This window comes from Xyrauchen texanus, chromosome 9, assembly GCF_025860055.1.
Source record: "Xyrauchen texanus isolate HMW12.3.18 chromosome 9, RBS_HiC_50CHRs, whole genome shotgun sequence".
Lineage (NCBI taxonomy): Eukaryota > Metazoa > Chordata > Actinopteri > Cypriniformes > Catostomidae > Xyrauchen > Xyrauchen texanus.
Window position 1 is genome coordinate 9,568,446 of NC_068284.1, and position 27,013 is coordinate 9,595,458.

Here is a 27,013-nt window from a genome sequence, read left to right on the forward strand (position 1 = left end):
ATAATTCAAGATGAACCACGGTACAAATGCTTACCGAACCGTGGGTGGCGAACCATACTTTTTTTTTTCCAAGAACAGTTACACCCCTAGCGAATTCACAAACATCTCTGCAGTTTTGTGAAACATTTGGCAATCAATGTTCTATATATTTCCAAGCCCGTGTATTTTGGTTTATTACATTTTCTCACTTATTTGATGCTGCTTACATCTACCAATAAGAGTGTAGTAATCTCAGCCCCGTTTAACAAATTTTTCATTGAATCATGTTATACCAACATTTTTGCTAAATAATTTTGGTTGTGGCTCGTTTTACATATCATTTCAGTTTCCTGGTGAAGGCACTAACACAACTTTGACTTTTTCTCACTTTTATGAAGTGTTCCTCACAAATTGCTATCTTAAGACATCTAAACAGTTTTACTTTAGCGCATGAGCGCATGACTTGTATGGCAATTCATTTTATACGTGGTTGCTTCTGAATTTGCGTTTTTTCTCTCATGTTTGCTTTTATGACACTATTGGTGTAATGATTAACCTGTCTTGTCTCTCTGTTGCCCCCTTGTTTTCCATCTTGTCACTTTTCACTTCTTAACTTTTCACTTTAGTCCCTTATTTAATTCCATAGTCCACCCTGTCTCGTTTCACTGTTGCCCTCTCGTTTTCCATCTTGTTGTCACTTTAGTCCTTTATTTGATTCCACAACCCTCTGTTAGCGTTCGTATTCACTGTTCATTGTTTACACCTGCCCTGGTTAATTTGCCTTTGGTTTCTGTTTATCACCTTGTTACCTTGTTTGAGTTCTGTCCTTTCATTGGCCACCTTTCCCACGTTTGTCTATTTATACCCGTGTCTTTGTGCTGTCTTTGTCGATCGTTGTTTGGTGTAAACCCGGTATGTGTTCCCTGCCCAAGTTCTCCGTTTGATCCTTCGTGTTTTAGTTAACTGTTTTATGCTTTATTTCCCCATCGTGGGTTGTTTGTTTGTGTTTATCTTCTGTTTATTCAAATAAAGCCTCAGCTGCGTTTGGATCCGTAACTCCTCGTCTGCCTCGTCACTCCAACATTACAGAACGATCGACCGCACATGGATCCAGCAGCTATCCGAGCCAAATGTCGGCTGCTCAATCTGCAGCAAGAGCACTACCCGCTCGTAGACCACGCTCGCTACTTCCTCCTCCTGGCCAACGCTACGGACTTCCCGGACTCTGCGCTGATGGTCTTCTTCAGGGATAGCTTAAATCCCTCAGCTGAGGGAGCAGGTGCCACAGGCAGCGCCCGGCAGCACTCTCCGCGACTACCTGGAGATGACCCTACTAGCGTGCAGCTCACCGCACCCTGTCACACCAGCCCCACCTGTCAGCGAGCCTGCCCCCACGCCGGTCGCCTTCCATGAGCCAGCGCGGCCCACTGCGTCTGCCCGAGGAGGAAAGAAGACGGGCTTCCGCCTCCGGCCCAGCGCCAACCCCGGTCTGCGAGCCTGAGCCCACGCATGTCACGGTGAGCGAGCTAGAGCCCCCGCATGTCACGGTGAGCGAGCTAGAGCCCCTGCATGTCACGGTGAGCGAGCTAGAGCCCACGCATGTCACGGTGAGCGAGCAAGAGCCCCCGCATGTCACTGTGAGCGAGCCCGAATCCTCGCCAACCACGGTAACCCAGCCAGAGCCTGTAGCCTCAGACATCAATGAGCCAGTGCCGCAAGCCCCAAACGTCAATGAGCCAGTGCCGCAAGCCCCAAACGTCAATGAGCCAGTGCCACAAGCCCCAAACGTCAATGAGCCAGTGCCGCAAGCCTCAAACGTCAACGAGCCAGCGCCTGTAGCCTCAAACGTCAACGAGCCAGCGCCTGTAGCCTCAAACGTCAACGAGCCAGCGCCTGTAGCCTCGACCGTCCCTGAGCCAGCGCCTGTAGCCTCGACCGTCCCTGAGCCAGCGCCTGTAGCCTCGACCGTCCCTGAGCCAGCGCCTGTAGCCTCGACCGTCCCTGAGCCAGCGCCTGTAGCCTCGACCGTCCCTGAGCCAGCGCCTGTAGCCTCGACCGTCCCTGAGCCAGCGCCTGTAGCCTCGACCGTCCCTGAGCCAGCGCCTGTAGCCTCGACCGTCCCTGAGCCAGCGCCTGTAGCCTCGACCGTCCCTGAGCCAGCGCCTGTAGCCTCGACCGTCCCTGAGCCAGCGCCAGTAGCCCCGATCGTCCAAGAGCCAGTGCCAGTGCCAATGGCTGCGACCGTCCAAGAGCCAGCGCCTCTCGAGCCTTCCAGGGCTCCTCCTCCCGAGCTTTCCAGAGCTCAGCCATCCGAGTTTCCGAGCTTTCCAGAGCTCAGCCATCCGAGTTTCCGAGCTTTCCAGAGCTCAGCCATCCGAGTTTCCGAGCTTTCCAGAGCTCAGCCATCCGAGTTTCGAGGCTTTCCAGAGCTCAGCCATCCGAGTTTCCGAGCTTTCCAGAGCTCAGCCATCCGAGTTTCGAGCTTTCCAGAGCTCAGCCATCCGAGTTTCCGAGCTTTCCAGAGCTCAGCCATCCGAGTTTCCGAGCTTTCCAGAGCTCAGCCATCCGAGTTTCCGAGCTTTCCAGAGCTCAGCCATCCGAGTTTCCGAGCTTTCCAGAGCTCAGCCATCCGAGTTTCGAGCTTTCCAGAGCTCCGCCTCCCGAGCTTTCCAGAGCTCCACCTCCCGAGCCTTCCAGTGCTCCGCCTCTCGAGCCTCTCGAGTCTTCCAGGACTCCGCCTCTCGAACCTACCAGGGGTCAGCCCCTCAAGCCTCTCGAGCCTCCCAGGGCTCCACCTCCTGAACCTCTCGAGCCTACCAGGGCTCCGCCCCTAAGCCTCCCTCGGCTCCACCCCCAGAGCCTCTCGAGCCTCCTGCAACTCCGCCTCACAGGGGCCTCCCTACGGCTCCGCCTCCAGAGCCTCCGATTGCTCCGCCTCTCAATCCACTCAAGCCTCTGACGGTTCCGCCCCCAGAGCCGCTTGAGCCTCCTACGGCTCCGCCCCTCAAGCCTCTCGGGCCTTCCGGAGCTCCGCCTCTCAAGCCTCTCGGGCCTTCCGGAGCTCCGCCTCTCGAGCCTCCCAGGGTTCCGCCTCTCGAGCCTCTCGAGCCTCCCAGGGTTCCGTCTCTCAAGCCTCTCGAGCCTCCCAGGGCTCCGCCCCTCAAGCCTCTCGAGCCTCCCAGGGCTCCGCCCCTCAAGCCTCCCAGGGCCCCGCCCCTCAAGCCTCTCGAGCCTCCCAGGACTCCGCCCCTCAAGCCTCTCGAGCCTTCCAGGGCTCCGCCCCTCGAGCCTTCCAGGGCTCCGCCTCTCGAGCCTTCCAGGGCTCCGCCTCTCGAGCCTTCCAGGGCTCCGCCTCTCGAGCCTTCCAGGGCTCTGCCTCTCGAGCCTTCCAGGGCTCCGCCCCTCAAGCCTCTCGAGCCTTCCAGGGCACCGCCTCTCAAGCCTTCCAGGGCTCCGCCTCTCAAGCCCCTCGAGCTTCCCAGGGCTCTACCCTTCAAGCCTCTCGAGCCATCCCACGGCTCTGCCTTCCGAGCCTCCTCCTGGCCTCCTACGGCCTCGCCTCCAGAGCCTCCAGCGGCTCCGTCTCCTGAGCCTTCCTTGGCTCCGTCTCCTGTGCCTTCCTCAGCTCCGTCCCGGGCCTTCCAGAGCCTCCGCCTCAAGAACTGTCTCTGGCGCCACGCCCTCAGCTCCGCCTCCTGAGCCTCCAGAGCCTCCCTCTGCTCCGCCTCCTGAGCTTTCCAGGGCTTAGCCCCGAGCCTCCCTACGGCTCCGCCTCCAGAGCCTCCAGAGCCTTCTAGGGCTCCGCCTCTAGAACCTCCTTCGGCTCCGCCTCCTGAGCCTCCCTCAGCTCCGCCTTCTGAGCCTTCTCGCCATCGCCTCCCCGGCTCCACCTCCCGAGCCTCCCTCGGCTCCGCCTCCCGAGCCTTCCACGGCGCCGCCTCCCAAGCCTTCTCACGGCTCCGCCCACAGGGTACACCATGGCTCTGCCTGCCTCTGCTCCGCCCCCAGGGTCTCCTGCGGCCCTGCCTATGCCTCCTCTTGGCGCCGCCACCCAAGTCTTCGACTGCCCGCCTCAGAGGTCCTCCTTGGCTCCGCCTCACGCGGCTCCGCCAGCTCCCCCAGTGGCCACACCTCCCAGGTCCCCTGAACCGGCCATTGGCCCATGACCACCTCCCAGGCCACGAAGCTGGCCTCTGTCCTGTGGCCTCCTCCCAGGCCTCCTGACCCAGTCCCTGTCTTGTGGCCTCCTCCCAGGGCTTCTGACCCTGTTCCGTCCTGTGGCCTCCACCCAGGCCTCCTGCCCCTGTTCCTGTCCTGAGTCCTCTTCCCTGGCCTCCTGACCCAGTCCCTGCCCAGTGGCCTCCTCCCAGGCCCCCGACCCGGTCCCTGTCCTTGCCAAGTGGCCAGCTCCCGGGCCATCTAAACCGGCCTCTGTTCTGCGGCCACCTGACCCTGGTCCCTTGACACACCCCCATAGACTGCTTGCCTGCCCTCTCGGCCTCCATGGTCTATCTATCTACCCTCTCCACCTCCCTGGACTGCCCTAATGGCCCCCGTGGACTTCCTGCCTGCCCAGTGTACCCCCTGGTCCGCCCATGTGCCCACTTGTCTCTGTCTGTTTGCCCCTGGTGCCCTCACTTTGGTTTTTCTTTGTGGGTCTTTTTAGGTCTTTTGTTGTTTTGATCGTCTGGAATCCGATCCTTAAGGGGGGGGCTATGTAATGATTACCCTGTCTTGTCTCTCTGTTGCCCCCTTGTTTTCCATCTTGTCACTTTTCACTTCTTAACTTTTCACTTTAGTCCTTTATTTAATTCCATAGTCCACCCTGTCTCGTTTCACTGTTGCCCTCTCGTTTTCCATCTTGTTGTCACTTTAGTCCTTTATTTGATTCCACAACCCTCTGTTAGCGTTCGTATTCACTGTTCATTGTTTACACCTGCCCTGGTTAATTTGCCTTTGGTTTCTGTTTATCACCTTGTTACCTTGTTTGAGTTCTGTCCTTTCATTGGCCACCTTTCCCACGTTTGTCTATTTATACCCCGTGTCTTTGTGCTGTCTTTGTCGATCGTTGTTTGGTGTAAACCCGGTATGTGTTCCCTGCCCAAGTTCTCCGTTTGATCCTTCGTGTTTTAGTTAACTGTTTTATGCTTTATTTCCCCATCGTGGGTTGTTTGTTTGTGTTTATCTTCTGTTTATTCAAATAAAGCCTCAGCTGCGTTTGGATCCGTAACTCCTCGTCTGCCTCGTTACTCCAACATTACAATTGGTTAGGCATAGGTTTACGGTTTAGGTAAGTTTTGTTAATTTAAAACTCATTAGAGCATTAACCTTAAATATCCTTAACATTATTAATATCCTTTCTACAGATTCTCCCCCACAATTAGCACAGAAAATGTGAAAAACCAACAACTTATAGCACATTAAAATGAATAACAAAAAGCAAAAAACAAAACAATTGATAGTAGTTATCCTATTCTGTTCCTATACTTAATGGAAGAATTACTGGAAACAAAATGACAGTCATATGTCAAGTGATACTGTTGTCAATTACAAAATGTTGCATGAGTTATATGAGGTGTTTCATAAGTAATAAAAAATGACCCCATTAAAAGAGCTCAGTTTTCAGGGTGCTAATAAATCCTCTGTTCTTCTTTATGTTGGTGTGTTTGTGTAATAGCTTCCCACATAATAATAGGTTTGGGTGGCAGAGAGGAGATAAGGTGATGGGGTGTTATGGCTGATGAAAGGGCCTGCATATAGTTATCTTCTAGCTCTGTCCATCCGTGAAATTACACTTATCATTGACTCACCTCCCCATTAAGAAAGCAGTAAAATACTGACACAAAGAATCCCTGTTTAGAAAAAACAGACAATGTCAGTTAAACAGTCACTTGAATAAACACCAGACAGCATTGCAAGTTATTAGACACTATATCAATAGCATGGCTATGGTGCATTATACATCCACAATAAAAAGACTGCCAATCAGAATAGTTCACCCAAAAATGAAAATTCTGTCATCTAAATAGAAATTATCTGTTTTCTATTTTGCAATAAGTGGCTCTTGAAAAATTTAAAAACCAAACCATAAGAAAATGTTAACACCCCTAGTTTGTACTATATAATAATTATAATGTTTAATAATTACATATACAGTATAAATATACAAATTACATTTACATTTATTCATTTGGCAGATGCTTTTATCCAAAGCGACTTACAAAAGAGGAAATTACTGCTTGAGGTTGAACCTCAAGGCTATAGGAATCCTCTGAGCTTTCCCAAGTAGAGTAGCCCTTGGACCAGAACCCATGTCTCAGAGTGAATGCGGTTTCTTCCTAGATTCCATGGGACCAGAACCCATATTTTGGAGCAAACACAATACATTTTTGGTTTTAATGGGACCAGAATCCATGTCTCGGATCTAATGTGATTACTTCCTGGTTTTCATGGGACCAGAATACGTGTCTCGGAGTGAATGCGATTACTATCTGGTATTCTTGGGATCAGGACCCATGTCTTAGCGTGAACGTGATTACTTCCTGGTTTTCATGGGAGAAGAACCCGTGTCTCTGGAGTGAACGCGATTACTTCCTGGTTTTCATGGGAGAAGAACCCGTGTTTCAGAGTGAAAGTGACTACTTCCTTGTATTCATGGGACCAGAACCCATGTCTCAGAGCGAACATGATTAATTTCTGTTTTTCATGGGAAGAGAACCCATATCTTGGAGTGAACGTAATTACTTCCTGGTTTTCATGGGTCCAGAACCTGTGCCTCCAAGCAAATTCGATTACTTCCTGGTTTCTGTAGGACTAGAACCAATGTCTTGGTGTGGACAAGATTACATCCTGGTTTCCGTGGGACTAGAACCACTGTCTCAGAGTGAACACCATTACATCCTGGTTCCCATGGGACCAGAAACTATGTCTCTGAGTGAGCAAAATTACTTCCTGGTTTTCATGGGAGCAAAATACGTGTCTTGGAGTGAACAAGATTACTACCTGGTTTCCATGGGACTAGAACCAGTGTCTCAGAGTGAACACCATTACATCCATTACATGCCTCGAAGTTTGCTTGTGCAACATGCTATCAATAGCACCAGAGAGAAAGGTGAGCATGGTTAAATTGATGAAAAAATATCAAAAGGCATTGATATTTTGATATATAGGCAGTACCACAGGCAGTTTTTCACTCACTAAAAAGCAAAAAAGCTCAGCGGAAGAGATCTCCATTCATTATTAATTGGCAGATGTTTTTACAGAGGTGTCAGCTCCCGTTCCATCTGAGGGCGGACTGCAGCGAACAATCAAAGGCTGCTGTAATATACTACAATGTTCTCCAGGGAAACAAAACAATTTTTTACACTGAAGCGTTTAAAATATTCATGAAAGCAGAAGAAGAGACAGACTTCAGGCCTTAAAGTGATTGGTGCCATCATTTGGAACAGTGAGAAAGAGAGAGATCTCACACTTAAAAGGTGACATCAGACCAATAATGGCCCCTAACTGTCTCTGATGGATCAAGATGGAAATCAGTGGCAATTTGACAATATGTCTCTACAGTTCTTTCAGATGTACACGGCACAAGTAATAGGGTGTTTCTTCAACTACAGGCTTTTGTGTCCCAGGGACTGATTTGAACAACAAAGAGATTTCAACTTTTTTGTTTCCATTATATAAATGTCACATAAATAATAATAAAAATAAACATTGCCATGACATAATTTATTTTTGGTACTTTTCAAGTGACTTTCATGTATACATTTTATTGTTTTACCTTTATCCCAGACCCAGATTAAAATCTGAAAATCCATCATTAACTATATAAACATTTTAAAACTATGATAGTCTAAATAAAGTGTGAAAAAGACATCAGTGAAGAAAACAAAGAAAAATCAAGGTAAATACTACTATATCATTTGCGTAATTTTTAATCAAGCTTTAATTTTGTCAAAGTATGCAAAAAGCGTGCAAATATTATTTAATTGTGTGTACTTAGAATACACAAAATGCTAATTACAAATTGAACCATAGCAAGACAAAGGAGTCAACCATTTTATCCCAAAAATGTGAAAAAGTACATTTTGAATTCTGACATCTGACACACAACCACACACACACACACACACACTTACACACAAGAATGAACTGGTGAGACATAAACACAATGTTTTTTTTTTTTTTACATTTGTCCAAAAAAAAAAAAAAGAAAGAAATAATCAGCCACAATGCTAAACACACACTCAGAAATGAAGGGTTGAGACTATAACACACTCACAATGCAGAACATAAATTTTTAAGGGCAGTGGTGGCTCAGTGGTTAAGGCTCTGTGTAACGGACCAGAAGGTCAAGGGTCAATCCCCAGCACTGCCAAGATGCCACTGTTGGGCCCTTGACCCTATCTGTTCCAGGGGCGCCATATCATGGCTGACGCTGTGCTCTGACCTCAGCTTAGCTGGGATATGAGAAAACAAAATATGCCTCCCAGTTTATGTCCCATTCTCAGATTTTCTTCCTGTTTCAATGTATAGAAGTGAAAAAGTGTTTTTTCTTATTAAATTTGCTTATTGGTATATGCAAATTAATGGTAACTTTTAGAATATACATGTAAATAATTCAAAATAGCATAAAATCCCAAAATGAATGCATCATTTTATTGTTCTTTAGGAAAGAAAAAAATGGTATCATTATCATCATCATCAAAAAAAAAAAAAAAGAGTTAAAATCTTCTGGTCAAAAATGACCATGAATACCAAAGGAAGGGGCAATTTTTTGAACACCATAGTTGAGGAAACACCCAATAATTCATAGCTAAGAATAAAATTAAAGTAAAACTGTATAGAACTGACCCTATAAGAACTGAGTAATTGATAAGTCAAACTGACAGCTAATTGGTCTGCAATGAACTGAAAAAAGTATTCACAAATTGGGAGTGAATGTCAGAGCGACATAACAGGCTTGTTATTTCTATTTTAAACAGTTAAATCACCTCGTCAACTGTCTGGTAAAAAAAAAAATCAACAATAGAGACTTGTTACATCATTGTACCACACACAGTGCAGGAAATATTTAAATATATCTAATAACAAGAGCCTCAACACCCACATAGTCATTAATGCAGTGATGGACAGCTGACGTGAATATGATCTGTGTGCCTACACTTTTCCTGTAACTGTTTGGAAAATTGTTTTAGTAGCAAACAATCTCCCCACACCTACTATTGACAACTAAGTGCAACACAGAACACTCACCACTTTCTATGTAAACTGTGTCTGTGTGATATTAATTGCATTAGAAAGCATGTTAATAAGGAACAGATTGCAAAGCAGCAGTTTACACAGAGCAGATTTTGAGAGAATCTGGACTCTTATTACCAGCTGTTCTTTGATCAATGCATCAACTGTATGTTTTATTTTAAAAATTTCCTTTGGAAAACAAAGAGAGATTTCAAAGGAAACAAAAACAAATGCTAAATACTTTGGAAAGACAAACGGATAAAAAAATGATGACAGAATTTTCATTATTGGAAAACTAGCCCCAGGACAGCTGTATCTCTTCTTTTTTGGTTAAACCTTGAAGATCAAGTGCTGGTTGCACGGACAAAGTATTTTGTGAATTTCATGTTAAATGCAAGTTTTTAAGAGATGGTTGATGTTATTAGAGCCAAAAGAAAGTGATTTTCATCACAGTTAATACCAAAAATAAGGTATCATTTTGTTATTCAGGTCAGTCGCCCCCCTGAGTCTCCTCTTGGCTGAATGACATCTCTCAAGGTACAAAGATTTGGATCAAATAGATAAGCTATTTTAGTCTTCTTTCACCTACAGTTTTCTCTGAACTGGGACAGAAATTGTGTTCACTGAATGTGATGCTGGTTTAAGTATCAGTACATAAACAGCATGTTGGTAAAGTACTGTAAAGCAATCCTCACCTGAAATGACTGTAGAAATGAGTTGAAATAGATAAAAACTATTTGAGATATGTCATCCTCGCCTGGATTCACAAAGAATAAAATGTATGTGATTCCGAGCAACGGCAGCAGCACTAGAGTGGCCTTCACAGCTTTCCTGCAATGACAACGAGACAAAGTACAACAGTGAAGGAGAGGAGCAGATGTCATTTATATTTATACTGTTTATGACACATTAAATCATTTAACATGTACATACATTTATGCCTTTAAGCAACTGATATAAAATGGCTTATGATGCCAAAATGTCTTATTGTGATGCATCTTGTCACGGAAATATGATGAGAGATGCTGACTCTGTTCCAAAACCTAGTGAGCTACCTAGCTGGTCATAGCTAGTCCACTGCTAAGGGCCATTTAAGAAAGCTAGACATAGCACAACATTATTGGACTAAACACAGGTGCCTCGAGATAGGTTTTAAAAAGTTGACCTCTTTCATCTTGACAAAAAAATCTTACAAATGCAGCGCTCATTGCGTGAGATGCTGAAAAACAGCAAGACGTGTTTCAGACGAATTTTAAAAAGGAATGAATGCATGTATTCAAAATGATATGGCATTTGTTTGATTATTTTTTGTTGATTTTGGAATTTCTCCCCTTTACTCCCCAATTTGGAATACCCAATTCCCAGTGTTCTCTAGGTCCTAATGGTGGCGTAGTGACTCGCCTCAATTCGGGTGGCGGAGGACGAATCTCAGTTACCTCCGCCTCTGAGTCCGTCAACCTGCGCATATCATCACGTGGCTTGTTGAGCGCGTTTCCATGGAGACCTAGCATATGTGGAGGCTTCATGCTAATCTCCACACACAACTCACCATGCGCCCCACCGGAAGCGAGATCCCCATTATAGCGACCACGTGGAGGTTAATCCAACGTGACTCTACCCACCCTAGCAACCGGGCCAAACCAAAGCCTGATTGGAGTCACTTAGCACGCCCTGGATTCGAACTTGCGACTCCAGGTGTGGTAGTCAGCGTCTTTAATGGCTGAGCTACCCAGGCCCCCACATTTGTTTGATTGTTTAGAATTTGTATTTAATGCATAGTTAGGATCAATTATTGCATTTTATTTATGCCTCTAAAAAAAGTCTATTTAAACATGCATTTTACAAGAATTATATTACAATTATTTCTAATTTAAACTGATTCGTTTTATCTGCTCTGTTGAAATCTGAACTGATCACATCATTTGGCAACATGCTGCTGACCGCAGTAAATAGAATATGAATTGCATTTCATATTTCCAAATTATTCTTCCTCAAAAGAATTGAAAGGATCATTACTGGAACCATTAATTAGAATCAGGATTGTTATGAGCAATCAGAATCTAAACCAGAATCGTAATATTCCTCACAATTCTCATCACTAGTTTATGATATTTTTGCTGGTGAACGGAGTGGTGGTGGTGTAGTGCTCTAAAGCATATAACTGGTAATCAGAAGGTCGCTGGTTCGATCCCCACAGCCACCACCATTGTGTCCTTGAGCAAGGCACTTAACTCCAGGTTGCTCCGGGGGGATTGTCCCTGTAATAAGGGCTCTGTAAGTCGCTTTGGATAAAAGCATCTGCCAAATGCGTAAAATTCAGCAACATCTTTAAAATCATGATGATTTTAATGGGATTTAATTGCTTAACTAAAATTCTTTAAAAAATTTTTTAAAACTAAATATTTTTCACACTCATTATAAAAGTCAGCCTGATGGGGCGCGTGAGGGATAAAGGTGGCCGGTGACGACAGTTAGAGAGAGAGAGTATTACGGGCAGCTGCCCTGTATGTGTTTGGGTGTGTCTTTTATTTTTCATTAAATATTATTTATATTGTTAAGCTGGTTCTCGCCTCCTCGTTTCCCTGTAACCCCCTGTGGCAGGGCGGAGGCATAATTAGCCTAATACGGGACCGGGTGTGTAGGATCACGACCCGGCCCCGCCCTCCGCCCTGCCACACCCCCTTACATACACTATTTCACTTTGTGATTCTTTTGAAAATCTTTTAAACTGTGGTATTGTCACAGTTTGTCTCCACAATGTTCAAGGACTCTTATTTTGCACTACGTTTCCCAGAATCCACTGCCCTAATCACTTCCTCGTTATCCCCTATATGCCATTCCCTTAAGTTCCATTAGGTTCTCTGTGTATATATACCTTCTAGTTTTGATCATTGGTTGTCAGTCCTTGAACGGTAATGTTTGTATGATAATGTTTGATGTTAGGATTTATTATTTGTTTATACTCCAGCGTTTGTTTCCACTCCAGTGTTTGTTCTACTCCAGGTATAATTAAAGGATTTAAAGTTTCTACTCCTGCGTCTATTCTGTTCCACTCCAGGACACCAAACTTTACAGAAGGACTGACCATCACAAGGAATACGGATTCACTCATCCATACCCACAGGAGCATGGATTTATTCATGGAGCTTTTCAGACAGGATCTTCCTCTCCTGGATTATTCTACGAAATTCGACCAACTCGCTGCTACAACCTCCATATCAGATTTATACCTCAAGCCTATTTACGGTATGGGTTTACATTTTCACAGAGCCCCCGCCCCCAGAGTCTTCCATTGCTCCGCCTCCCTCGGATCCGCCCCCAGAGTCTTCCAAGGCTCTGCCCTCGGACTCTGCCTCGGCTCTGCCCTATGTGTCTTCTGTGGCTCTGCCCACTTCCCCAGAGTCTCCTCCTCCAGGGGTTCCACCTCCTGACCTAGTCCTTGCCCTGTGGCCAGCTCCCAGGCCTCCAGACCCCGTCCTTGCCCTGTGGCCAACTCCCAGGCCTCCAGAACCAGTCCTTGCCCTGTGGCCAAGTCCCAGGTCTCCAGACCAGTCCTTGCCCTGTGGCCAACTCCCAGGCCTCCGCCCCTAGTGGGTGGTAATGTCACAGTTTGTAACAAACAAGTTCAAGGACTCTTATTTTGAAGTTTTCTCCTGCACTACATTTACCAGAATCCACTGCCCTAATCACTTCCTTGTTATCCCCACCTGTATGCCATTCCCTCATTAAGTTCCCTTTGTTTATATACACCTTCTAGTTTTGATCATTGGTTTTCAGTCCTTGAACGGTAATATTTGTATGTTAATGTTTGATGTTAGGATTTATTGTTTGTTTCCACTCCAGTGTTTGTTCTACTACAGTTAATATAATTAAAGGATTTCTACTCCTGCGTCTCCTCTGTTCCACTCCAGGACACCAAACTTTACAGGTATTATGTGAACAAAATAAACTGTACAGTCACATTCCTGAGAATGAGAGCTTACATTTGATACATGACTGTCCCTTTAGGTGCTATGTGAATTACTTTTATTTTATATAAATATTTCTACCCAATTACCTCTAGGGGTGCTAGTTTTCAATGCAAATGTTTTGAGGCCTTCTTTGAAGTAACAATTTAAGAAATGATGGTTATCTCTGACTTTTGTATTATGCATGCTTAATGTTTTAAGCATACAATTTCTTCTTGATATAGCCCCCCCCCCCCTTTGGACCCACCAGCAGGTCCAACAGATTTAACCCTCTATCTTTTATATGCACTGTCAATCATGTTATCCAAATACATTTTTTCCTTTCCTTTCTTTTTTTTTTTTTTTAAGAAGTCATTTGAGGTTTAGAGGACACTCAAATTTGAGCATTTAAAGTCATGCAATTTGAGGACACTCCCTAACTGTTGTATTTAACTTGGCTTTGTCGCTATTTTTTAAAATCCTTGCCCTATATACTGTATCTTTTTAATATTTTATATCTTGGAAAATTTGGAACTGCAAGGTTCACAATTTCTCAGGGAAATGCTTACTTCAAATGGAGTGGGAATACTCTGCGTCTTTCATCTGAGGTTTCTCAAACTCTGTGGCATTTCACTTGATTTGCAAAGTCTTAGGGTAAGGTTGAGTCTTGAGGACAAGCTTCTGAAAACTTTTCTCAAAAACAGCTGGATTTTTTTTTTTTTTGCTAGAACTTCATTCACTATCAGAGTCCATAAAACCTCAAGATTGTGAGTATTTATTGGTTTATAACATTAATTTATAACATTTTTGGAAATTTGCACACCTGCGTATTTACTAGATTAACTAGGAAATATGAATGTTCTCCAAGCAAAACTCCCTGCCACAATGCTTGAGCATTGTTGGTGGTTGCCATGACATTGCTCTAAATGACACTCTGAAACTCATTATTGCACACTTTAGACACTTTCCTTATTTTTTCATTAGTCGTCATGCATTGTTCATAGAAAGCATATTTTTGTTGTAATGTCTGATGTGAATGATCCAAGGACAACAGGAAATTAATCAGATTGGAAGACAAATTATTCAATTTCAAGAGCTTATTTGGAGCATGACATCTCAAACACACAGTTATTGAGAGGAGAAATCAATGAAATGCAGTTTTTGGTTTGAGTAAATACTGCTTCTTCAGTCAGACATGAATCTATCACAGTGGAGAGCAGGGGCCACCTGCTTTCATACCACTAGTTAGGGTAATATAGCTTACAATTTTATATTTCAATATGTTTCAATCATATCAAACAGTGATTGAAACCAATTTGATTAAAAATGTTTAATGCTAAACCACAATATAAAAAAACGAAAAAACCTAGTGAAAACAGTGATATTTATACACTACTTTTCACTAAATTAAGTAAGTTTTTATTTTATTCCTTCTTCCTTTTATGCATTTTTTAAAATGTATTTGTGTGAACAAAATACAATGGGATGACCTAACTAGGAGAAGCTGCTATCTACCATCTAAAATGCACAAAAATCTTATATGTTTTTTAAAGATTTATTTGTAAGTTTTTAATGTGAAATTTTAAGTGAATATAATGGTAAATAAAAGTGAATTAAATTGTTCTTGTGCGATATCATACATATTGGCATTACATTGGCATATCGGCCACTCTGCTCTCAAAATATCGGCGTCGGCCATTAAAAAAACCCATCTCAGTTGTCCGCTAATTGTAATATATGAACAATATCACACATAAATTAACATGTTTGAGAGATGACACAAACAAGCCATTAATTCAGAGTTTCTAATTGATTATTTTTAAGGTCTAGGTTACGTATGTAACCTCCGTTCTCTGATGGAGGGAACGAGACGTTGTGTCAGAGAAGCGACACTAGGGGTCTCTCTTGAGCGCCGATATCCACCTCTGATCTGTGAAAAAAGGCCAATGAGAGTTGGCAGCCGGTATTTGCATGTCCCTCCCCCGGACATACGGTTATATTTAAGTGGCGCAAATACGGGAGTTCATTCAGGATTTTTCTGAGTAGCCGGAAATGGTCCGTGCTAGGGGCAACAAGGGGACGAGTATTTTGGACGTACCCGGCGGGGCTTCACAGCGGTGCGGAAAAGGTAATGCGGCGTCGGGAGGCAGTGAAGCGGCCCGAGGCTCTGGTGCTGAGAATAGACTCGAAGCACTTACCTTGCTCCACGCACCCGGCAGGGGGCGGGTTCGTGACTGAGGAGGAGGTCTGATGTTGGCGTCCTCTGGACTCGTCTGAACCGGCCGGCCGGGGAACAGTCGTGGGGCTGGAGGCGGGGATGCCGCATCCAGGAAGCCGGGACTGTTGAGGCCTGAAAGCAGAGTGCCGTGAGCACGGCATTTGCTGGCCATGTAACCCAGAGACAAAGGAAATAGCTCTTTTATTGAGAATTTGGGTACCGCAGCCCTTGTTAGGGGGTGCGGCAAATGAAAAAACACAAAATTCTCCTCCCGGCCCTCCACCGGGGGACGGAGCGGTCTTACCACCTCCGGAGCTAACGTCTTGGACTCTGGGTGAGCTGTCTCAGAAGCGCCTGGGAGCCTTCCGGGTCCTCGAGGGGGTCCGTGAGACAGGGGGCGTGCGCTTCCCGCGGTTGGCTCGATGCTGGGGCTGAGAGCTGGGCCCGGGTTGAGGCGGAGCTGAAGGTTTCTTGTCCGTGGGAGGATGCCCTCGGCGAGCAGATGGGGCATGAGCCATAGCGGTAGGTTTGTGGCGAGGCATGATGTGAGAGATGTTCTCCGTCTGTTTCTTCACCAGGGAGAACTGCTGGGCAAAGTCCTCGACGGTGTCGCCGAAGAGGCCAAACTGGGAGACAGGAGTGTTGACGAGCGCCTGCGCTGTGACCTTCGTCGCTCTCAGGGCGAGGTCAGTCGCTGAGCGCAGTTCCTGCAGCGTGTTGGGATCAGGACCACCCTCGTGCATGTTTCGTAGTGCCTTGGCTTGATGGACCTGCAGGAGAGCCATGGCATGCAGGGCGGAAGCGGCGCGTTCGGTGGCGCTGTAGGCCTTTGCGGTCAGCAAGGATGTTGCTCCACAGGTCCGGGATGGAAGTACAGGGCGGCCCCGCCAGGTGGTAGAGCTTCCGGGGCATAAGTGGAGCGCAACTGCCCTGTCTACCTGGGGAATCGCCGTGTACCCGTGGCGCGCTCCGCCGTCAAGGGTGGCGAGAGCGGATGAGCAGGTGGCGGTGTGCCGAGTGGAGAGTTGTGCTCTCCACGAAGACGTCAGCTAATCATGCACTTCCGGGAAGAACGGGACTGGGGTGGGACGAGGCTGTGAGTGGCGTCCAGACCCCAAGAACCAGTCTTCCAGCCGTGATGGCTGTAGGGAGGATGGAGGGTTCCAATCCAAGAACACGCTAGTGGCTGCCCGGGAAAGCATGTCGGTCATCTGCGCGTCGGCCTCAGCCTGGGCATGCAGGCCCGAAAGCGGCAGCCCAGGGGAGTCCTCATCGTCAGATATCGCGCCCTCCGATGCCGTGGCGAGCTCATAGGCTTCGGTGTCAGGAGGGTAGGTGGACTGGCTGTAAGGCGAGTCGCCGTCACCTCGGGGATGGATGGGAGTCAACGAGCGTGCCGGGGTGCGGGTGGTCCAAGGGGGGCGTACCCCGGCGGAGCTGCACCCGCTGCCATCCCCGAATCGCCTCCATCGCCAACCGCATCGTCCTCAATCCCGTGGGAAGAAGGAGCAACGCGGGGGGGGCGGCTGGAGTGGCTTGCTTACGGTTGTAAGCAAGCCGCGATCGCAATGTTTTCATGGTCATGTTCTCGCAGTGAGAACATGAACCATCCACAAACGCAGCCTTGGTGTGATCGCTACCCAGACACACGAGACAACGCCTGTGGCCGTCTGAAGCGGAGAGCACTCTACCGCATCCAGGAACAACACAGGGGCGGAAAGGCATCTTTATAAAGACGCGTCCTTAAAAGGACGTTCAACGCCGCTGTGTTTTGCTCTTTTAGAGGAAATTACTCTTTTAAATAAAATCACTCTTTTATGAAAAAAACTCGTAAGAGTTCTTTAATCTGCACTGTCGATGCGCCCAGGCGAAAGCCGCTGTTGTGCGCCGTAGAATCCAACAGCATGCAGCAGAGGAATGACAGGAACTCGGTGTGTAACACGCAGCAAACTGCAGACACGACCATCGGCTCCGAAGAAATTTTCTGAATGAACTCCCGTATTTGCGCCGCTTAAATACCCGTATGTCAACCCGTATGAACATGCAAATACCGGCTGCCAACTCTCATTGGCCTTTTTTCATAGATCAGAGGTGGATAACGGTGCTCAAGAGAGACCCCTAGTGTCGCTTCTCTGACACAAAGTGGAGAGAGCGACAGAAGGGGAACAGACAATTTAAACTGATTCATACAATGAATCAGCATTCTCAAATGAATTAACAAACATTGTCTTAATGCTCTCACACACATGAGTCAAGGAGGTATCGCCAAACTAGACGAATGTTTCGGTCTTTAGAAAAGTTAAGCAGCTAAATGAGGGTTACAGTATATTTGATTTGAGAGCTGCAGCAGAACAATATTAATGACAATACTACTAATAATATAAATTTTAAAAGCAGAGGGTAAGTTTTTCAGTGAATAAAAAATTCTGTTCCTTACACAAAGCAATTGTATGACTTCAAAAAAATGGGATCTAGTGTACAAGTTGTACAGTATGCACTTATAATGATAGTTTTATGTTTGTTTGTTTGTTTGCTTTTTGTCCATTGTGGATCTTGACAGATGTGGTCACTATCAACTGTCATTGTATGTAAAAGAGCAGCAAGATTCTCAAAAAATTCCAACATAGTCTCATGACAAATCATAATAATTTGTACCATTTGCAAAATTGTAATATATCATAAGAAGTGACTTATGAAAAAGTGACTTTTAGACCATTCAGCAAAACAAATCGATACAATAGTGTAACAGTCTGGTTCCGGAAGTAAAAATCCCATTTATTTATCCCGTAGATAAATAGATTTTCAATGATAACTTATAAACCTTTAAAGACAGACCTACTGTGAGCTACGAAGTGGTTCACCGTTCCATTGAAGCCATCCATCTGTGTTATCTTAACTTCATTGTTTAAAAATTGTGTTTGATAACAGAATTAATGGTAAACAACTACATTACCCACAGTACAGCAGAGGAAGATCCACCAATCAGAGAACCACAGCCAAAAAAAAAAACGCAAAACATGCCACGGAGTGACTGCGTGGTCCCAAAATGCACTGTGAATAATGTAACCGAGTTGGTCTCCTCGGACAGATACAATGCAATTGCGTGGGGTAATGGATATCAAGAGGGCCGCCACCCCGGTAGAAAAGCTACGCAAAAACTGCTTGAGGTGACATGTTGTTCTTTGTACACACTCGAACACACCGCTCAGCGCTCTCAAAGCAGAGCTGCCAGGTTCCGGACAGTAGGACTTTGGGTTTAGGTTTGCAATTTATGAAAAAATATATAGATCTTCTGAAATTGTTTCGCTCATGTGCTCAGATATGCACGAACAGATGAGTTAGGGGCTGTTCACACCGAAGGCGTTTTGGAGTGCGTGGTGGGTCTGCTCTGTTTTTCATTGTTTTCATTTGTAAACGTGCTGGACGAACATCCTTTACTGCTGCACCATGTCTCAGTGTTTCTTAAGTGTGTCATGAAGGACCGGCACAATTTTAGACACAAGTGTCAAGTTACGAACTTCAGGTTTCAAAAACGCATGTCGAGGCACCTGCATTCCCTTTATTCATTGCGATTTAATGTTCTGAACAAGTTCAGGTTGCAAAAAGGTGACTGTTACAATGTTTAACATTATTCCAGATTATTCTGCACCAAGCATTCCTATCTGGAAATCATGCATTCCTATCTGTCACTCAGTCTAGGTTGTGTCGATGTAGTGACACTAGGGGTTGCTCTTGGGAGCTCCAAACACCTCTGATCTTTGAGAAAAGACTAATGGGAATTGGTGAGTAGAATTTGCATGCCCCTCCCCTGGACATACGGGTATAAAAGGAGCTGGCTCTCAACCACTCATTTAGATTTTTCTTAGGAGCCGAGAGGTGTTCATTCATTGAATTCCACTGCCGTTCCATTCACCTCTGCGTATGCTGTTGGATATATGGCACATTTCAGCAGTTTCTCCTCCTCATGCACAGATAAGTGCAGATTACACCCCTTGACTGACTGGGCTCCCACCTTCGTATGTGGTCGCCCAGTCTGAGGCCAACGCGGAGCTGGCAGAGTCTCAGAGCTCACGCTTCTCATGACAGCCCCTCCCTGGCAAGTTCCACTGAGGGAGGACCTCCTCTCTCAGGGAAGGGGCACCATCTGGCACCCATGACCAGACCTCTGGAATGTCCATGTCTGGCCCCTGGAAAGGATGCAACAGATTGAATTGGCCTACCACCCGGCAGTGGTAGAAATGAACACTCAGGACACGGCTCCCTCTACGAGGCGCCTGTATGCCATGAAGTGGCGTTTGATCATAAATAGGTGTTTTCCTTCCTGAAGGAGAGGTTGGAGGGGCAGCTGTCCCCCCTGAGTGTATGTTGCCACTATAGCAGCGCACCACGACGTGGTGGACGGAAAGTCCCTGGGGAAGCACAACCCGATGATCAGGTTACTTAGAGGCATGTGGAGGTTGAATCCTCCAATTCCCCACCTCATTCCCTCATGGGATCTCTCTGTGGTCCTGCTGGGCCTGCGGCGAGCCCTGTATGAGCCCCTAGAGTCAGTAGAGAAAAAGGCTTTCTCTTTGAAGACTGCCCTCCTGACTGCACTCACATCCATTAACAGGGTTGGGGACCTGCAGGCGTTCTGTCAGCGACACCTGCCTGGAGTTTGGTCTGGCGTACTCTCTTGTGATCTTGATCTTTAGGGATCAGGTGGTGAGCTTGCAAGCGCTGCCCCAGGAGGAGGCAGAACCAGCCTTGTCATTGCTGTGTCTGGTGCATGCTTTGCACATCTACTTAGACTGCAGACAGACCTTTAGACGCTCTGAGCAGCTCTTTGTCTGCTTTGGAGGACAGCGGAAAGGGAGGGCTGTCTCCAAACAGAGGATTACACACTGGGTCTTGGATGCCATTGCTTTGAGGTACCAGGCCCAGGACGTGCAGCCCCCTTTGGAACTACAAGCACACTCCACTAGGAGAGTGGTGGCCTCCTGGGCCTTGACCAACGGCACCTCTCTAGCAGACAACTGTAGAGCAAAGGGCTGAGAAACACCCAATACCTTCGCAAGATTTTATAAACTCTGGGTTGAGATAGTCCTGTGTGCTGTCAGATACATACAGATAAGTATGCAGGGCAGCTGGCTGGGTGTACCACTTTCATGCAGTGCCTTTCCCCTCCCAGAGAGGAAGACGTGTGCATTTTCCCCCCATGCAAGTTCAAGAAACGGTGAACCCTGGATGTCTTTCCTACTCAGCCCCGTAGCAGGAGAATTCAGCAGAGAAATTCGATGCCGGCCCAGTATGTGCACCAGTATGCCCTGTACTGGGGTAGGTGCTCTACATGTGCAGGTTGCCCGTGGGTAACCCCATCTGATGTATTTTCCATGGTATGGTTTCCCTGTTAGTAAATCTGCATCTTCCATGGGCAGAGATCCCTCTGCCACTGGTCGCAGTATTTGTAGAGTACCTCCCCTCCGGGTAGTACATACCGTGAGGACTTCTTCCACATGCGATACTGCCGGTCGGTAAGTCCACGTGACGTATTCTCCAACTTTTACCTCCCCTTCAGGCAGGGTGTAGACTCGGTGGTGTCTTTCCCCTTGGGAAAGGACACCCCTCCCCGACGCTGGATGCATATGGCCCCAGCTGAATGATTTTCCATTTTTGTGGGAGAAAAAAAGAAGAGAAGAGGCACGGTTTGCACAGCCTATCCTCACTATGAGTTTGTCTTGTCCCCGGGGTGTGAGAGGCCCTACGACACTCATTGGGTGTAGGGGAAATTTACATCGGGGCCAGGTGCACTTGCTACGATGCACACAGTGGTCTGACTGCAACTGCACCGCCAGTCCGCATAACACAGTTCAGCTGGTTGTGGAGTTTCGTATAGGGACCACTAGTTTCACTACATCAACACCACGTTGAGTGAGTGACAGATAGGGAACCCTGGAGGGAATGAGACATTGTGTCCCTCTTTTCACAATGCTGAGCTATCAGCTGAAATGGCCGGGACCTTGTCTCGGCTCCTCAGCGCAAAACCTGAATGAGTGGTTGCGAGCCAGCTCCTTTTATACCCGTATGTCCGGGGGAGTGGCATGCAAATTCCACTCACCAATTCCCATTGGCATTTCTTTAAAAATCAGAGGTGTTTGGGGCTACCAAGTGTGACCTCTAGTGTCACTATATCGACACAACCTCTCGTTCCCTCCATCAGGGGACTGAGGATACGACAGTAACCAAGACGTTAATTGTATTTAACTAGATTTTTATTTAATTAAACATTTTGAATGTATTTGGCTACAACGGCTGATAGGATTCATTTAAAATAAAGTTTATGTAATTTTTAAGCAAACATTTTGAAAATGGGGCCCTGGGTTGGTCGTTTGCTTGGGGCCCCACTCCTGAAACTAATTATATATTTGAAAATATTGGAATATTTTGCAATAAATTACAAATATATTTATATACTTATACTCAACAACCTAAAATCAACAGTTTTTCATATTAGAAATAAATGGGGAAAATGCTTCCGGAACCCAGATGGATGAAAAAGTGGGCGGACACTGTTGCAGTCTACAGGCATCACATTTTAGCTTCCTTTTCAATGTCAGGAAATGTCAGTGAACAAATTTGGTTACTCGACTTGTTCCATATTTATTTATGCAATACAAATGACTGATGTATGTCAATGACCTGTAAAACGTTTCCCTCATCTCTTTCCAAACCCGATGTTTTCTTTCTTCCATGGTACACAACAATTATTTTCCTTAGGTTTAGGGTTTGGGTATAGGGTAAGACTTTATGTTTAGGTTTACGTTTGGCTTAGGGTTAAAACTAACCAAAGAAAATGAACTTATTGTTGTTCTGTTTATTTTCCTCTATGAGAGTAAAAGTCTTAGGATTTTGTACGAGCCAACTCTCATACTATTATTACGACTTGTCATGAGACCGGGTTAAAAATTCTCCTTTGATTTGTGGTAAACATTGCTAATTTGAGAAAGTTAAAATGTACAAGTTCTTTACCTGTATTGTATTGTTTCAGATGTGGTTGAAGCTCTCAACTTCGTCATTAAAATGCGCACAATGTTAAAAAGGAACACAAAGTTTATCTGTATTGGGAAAGCAGAAAAAACTGTATATTAATGATCATTTACAGTAAATGTCAAGATGTTAAAGGAATAGTTACCCCAAAAATGAAAATTCTGTCATCATTTACTCACCACTTCAGAGTCACCAATTCCTTTCATTGTATGGAAAAAAGATGCAATGAAAGTGAATGGGGAGCTAGGCTAGCATTCTGCCGTGAATGAGTGAATGATTATTTGTATTTTTGGGTGAAGTAGGGATTTGGGCAGATGCAGTAAACATTCTTAAATTGTCTTCATCTTTCAGTACAAAACATGTAGAAATGTCAAGCTTTGCAAAGCTCATACAGACTTTTTGAATTATGTACTTCTGTAATCGCTGTTTTTTTTCCCCATGTAATGGCTTACATGATAATACTGTTCTTATAATGCTCTTACATGAAATAAAATAAATAAAGCAAACTCAACTTCTTATCTAACATCAGTTCAATAGTGATCTCAAAGATCAAGCACTCTTGTCTGAAAATTGTTGTCATTGCTATTATGTAAAAAGCTAATATCCAGGCAAGGAAAAAAACTAATATTTTCTGTTGTCAATCATTTTTAATGGTTCTTTTCAACATCATATATGAGCATTTCAATGCATTTGTGCATCATGGTTCTAATGCTTTAGGAATGCATCTGGGTTCATCCCAGATCTGTGTCCACTATAAATTCTGCATACTATTGTGTTGGAGAAATTGGCAGCAACCACAAATTTGAGCTGAAATCCAGTCAGGTATGTGAGGAGAATATGACAGAGCCATTGTCTTGTAAAAATACACATGCATTACAATTACAATTTTGGTTTTGAAGAACTTTCTGTTCAACTAAGATACATGTGGATGAGGAGAAATGACACTTTACAACCCCAATTACCAAAAAATTGGGACAGTATGATAAATGCTAATTAAAACAAAAAATATTCACCCTTTGCTATATTGAACGCACTACAACTACACCTTATATGATGTTTTACCTTGTGAATTTCATATTAGATGATTGCAACATGCTCCAAAAAAGTTGGGACAGTTGAGTGTTTACCACTGTGAAACATCCCCATTTCTTCTAATAACACTTATTAAGCATTTGGGCTCTGAAGACACAAGTTTGTTAAGTTTAGAAAGTGGAATTTTCCCCCATTCATCCATTATGCAGGTCTTCATCTGCACAATTTTATGGGGTCTTCGTTGCCATATGGTGTGCTTCATAATGCACCACACATTCTCAACTGGAGAGAGTTCAGGACTGCAGGCAGGATAATCAAGCACTCACACTCTCTGCTCACACAGCCATGCTCTTGAAATCCGGGCAGTGTGTGTGGTTTGAAATTGTCCTGCTGGAAAATGCAGGAACATCCCTGGAAAAGATTTTACATATCTGTCTACATTCATGGTGTTCTCATAGACATGCAAGTTACCCAAGCTATGGGCACTGGCACACCTCTGGCCCATGCAGACACTGGCTTTTGGACCTGACGCTGATAACAGCTTGCATGGTCCTTTTCCGCTTTGGCCCGGATAACACAACTGCTTTGTTTATAAAAAAAGTTTGGAAATGTGGATTCTTCAATCCAAAAAACTAAGTTCCACTGTTCTGCTTTCCATCTATGATGAGACAGTGTTGATGTAGGGCTTCTGCTTTACATAGTAAAGTCTTAACTTGCATCTGTGGATGCAGCAGCAAGTGGTTTTGACTAACAAAGGTTTACTAAAGTAATCCCAAGCCCATGTTCATGATATCTATTACAGATGAATGATGTTTTTAAGACAGTGACATCTGAGTGATCAGAGATCATGCACATTCAGAAGTGGTTTTCGTCTTGTTTACCATCTCATGTTTCACATCGCCTTGTTATTTCAACTCACCAAAAACAATTCAATTCACAAGGTAAAACATCATATATTGTGTAGTTGTAGTACTTTCAATGAAGCAAAGGGTGAATATAATTTACAAATCAATCCTTTTCATTTTCATCAGCATTTTTCATACTGTCCCAACTTTTATGGAATTGGAGTTGTAAAATAAGAGTACCAATAACACTTACAAGAAGAACAAGGATCACTGGCCCTTGATAAATGTAGTCAATGTACTTCCCAGGTTCCTTCCCAAACCAGCATCTGAAACAAAAATAAAGTTTTAGAGTGGGTAGTTACGAGAAAGACATTAGTTAAAACCAGTCAATACCATGTTCACACACATAATGGTTACACTTTACAATAAGTTTCTATTCATAACATTAGTTAATGAATTAGGTATCATGAACTAACAATGAACAATCATGTTTTAGAGCATTTTTTAATCTTGGTAAATGTTAATTTATCAAAATACCATTGTTAGTTAATAATGCATTGTCTAATATTAATTTAATGTTAAGAGTTAATATGAATCTTAATGTAAAACGTGTATTAGTTTATGTAGAAGTGAACACGTTAAAGAATAAGAAATGCTTAAGCAATTGTTAATTGTTAGTTTAACATACAAAACCTTCTTGTATACACAGAACCTTGTAAAATAAGTTGATCAATAGTAAAACAAAATGTGTTCTGTAATTATTCCACAGAGTGAAACAAAAAAAACAAAAACAAACCAAAACAAAAACCAAACCAAACCAAACCACAAAACAAAACAAAACAAAGCACAAACCAAACCACAAATCAAAACAAAACAAAAAGCAAAACTAAACAAAATAAAACTAAACCTATAACTAAAAAAATCTGCTTGTTTAATCAATAAAAATAGGTAAAAGAAAAAATACATCAAATGTATCCATAATATAAAATTGTGTTCAACCTTCTCAGACACAGTGACATAAATCAAAAAACCAAAATATCTACTTAATCAGTCCCCTTAAAGCTAACTCATAAAGCTAATTCATGACCGTCAATCTTCAGCAGAAAACATAAATAATTACAAAAATAAATCATGCACATAAACAAAGAGCAAAAACCGCCAGCAATATGTGCCTTTTCATGTTCAACTACCAGGACTAAACACACAAGAGGCTGTTGTCATCTCCAAAAATTGTTATTGATTTTGAAAAGCACTGGGGAATACATGAAAAGCTTTTTAGTATTGAATATACTGACACAATGAAATAAATGCTTTCATTGACAGTGGATTTGAGCACCAAAGGGCCCATCCATCGGCATGGTGTGTTCTGATAAATGCCTACAGTACTTGCATATATTAGTATAGTGAAGTGCATGTGTCATTTTTGCAATTTTAGAATATACTTTCTCTTATGGCAGATGGAAAAATCCCACAGACTTACATTGATGGTCGACTCCAGACATATAGAGAGACACATTTTTTATAAAGACATACGGTTGTGAACAACTTAGCATCAAGTATTGCTTAGGCCTAATAGCCTTTCAAAATAAAACATTCATATATGGAGGGAGAATATTTCCTAGTATTAAAATCACAGGTTCATTCACTGACTTCTCCTATGAGATATACTCTATATTTAACCTCCTCAACACTCTTTCACTCGCAGCATGATCTCATTTAAGGTTTCTTCTTTAAATCAGCAACTTACTGTTCATTTTCACTGTAGAGTTTTCCAATAGCCCATGCAATAATTATCGGACATGGTATACCTGCAAGAGAGAGAAGATACACATTTGCATACATGCACTGTAAACATTTGCAGACCTCACACTTTTCATACTTAGTAAAGATGAAAGCTGATTGACTCGAAAGCGCCGCACAAGTTTACTTTGTTATCGGCTTTCTCTTTACTAGCATACACAGGCGGCTCGGTCAGTAAACAGTTTTCTCCGGATCAAAGTAATTTCCCATGGTGCTAGTGTAAATAACTAACATGGCATCTGAGGAAGACTTAATATTTTTTTTGTTTTCTGTTTCTTTACTTTATTTCCAGATATTCCAGAGTTGATGTTGCATTTGTTTCCTTAACTTTCTATCAGGACCTGCAGCAGAATTGCACTGCAATAGTGGGGTTTCCCTCTTACATAAAACTCTGGGATTCCCCTAGTCCATGATATGATGGGCCGTCAATAATTTACATTTGTGTGTATAAATAGGTATAGTTTATACTGTATGTGCTTTTCCCACTGTACTCCAAGAAATGTTGAATTCTATCAGCTGTGGTGACGTTTTGATTTGATGAATGGCTCAATCCTATGACATTTGTTATATGTAAGCTGCATTCACCGGGAGAAACCAAGTTGTGTTAAACCACTTTCTCTTAATCCCTTAAACGTCGTAATGAAAGTGGGGCTCTCGCTTCCATGACGTTTCCGAATGCCACTTTCTGCAAAAAGCCTAGAATTACTCGTTTTCTTGAGTGCATGTAAATGGGGTTAATGTTGTTGAGTAACAACCTGTAACTAAAAGTAGTGATGCTTCTAATTTGGATAGTTCTTTTAAATTAAAATTCTGTCATGTGAGGTAACATGGCTCACTATTTGGCAAGTATTGCATGAAAGTCACCCTTTTATGCACACTGTTATAACTGCATATCAAAACATTTGTAAATTAGTTATTAGTCATTAATG

General features: G+C 44.1%; 1 protein-coding gene across 3 annotated transcripts in view; it reads right to left on the minus strand.

Annotated features, from left to right (window-relative positions):
• The window catches only part of LOC127649788 (corticotropin-releasing factor receptor 2-like), a 118,049-nt gene that overhangs the window by 16,220 nt on the left and 74,816 nt on the right, over nt 1-27,013 (minus strand). Inside the window, exons 7-11 of one of the 3 annotated variants that reach the window (XM_052135021.1) lie at nt 26,032-26,092; nt 24,538-24,610; nt 22,390-22,475; nt 9,912-10,047; nt 5,790-5,831 (exon numbers count right to left, since the gene is read on the minus strand). In XM_052135021.1, coding sequence (XP_051990981.1) covers nt 5,790-5,831; nt 9,912-10,047; nt 22,390-22,475; nt 24,538-24,610; nt 26,032-26,092 — 398 coding nt within the window. Of the gene's footprint in view, nt 1-5,789; nt 5,832-8,329; nt 8,496-9,911; nt 10,048-22,389; nt 22,476-24,537; nt 24,611-26,031; nt 26,093-27,013 lie in introns of those variants that run through there. The other 2 variants (XM_052135023.1, XM_052135022.1) reach the window with 2 other exon arrangements.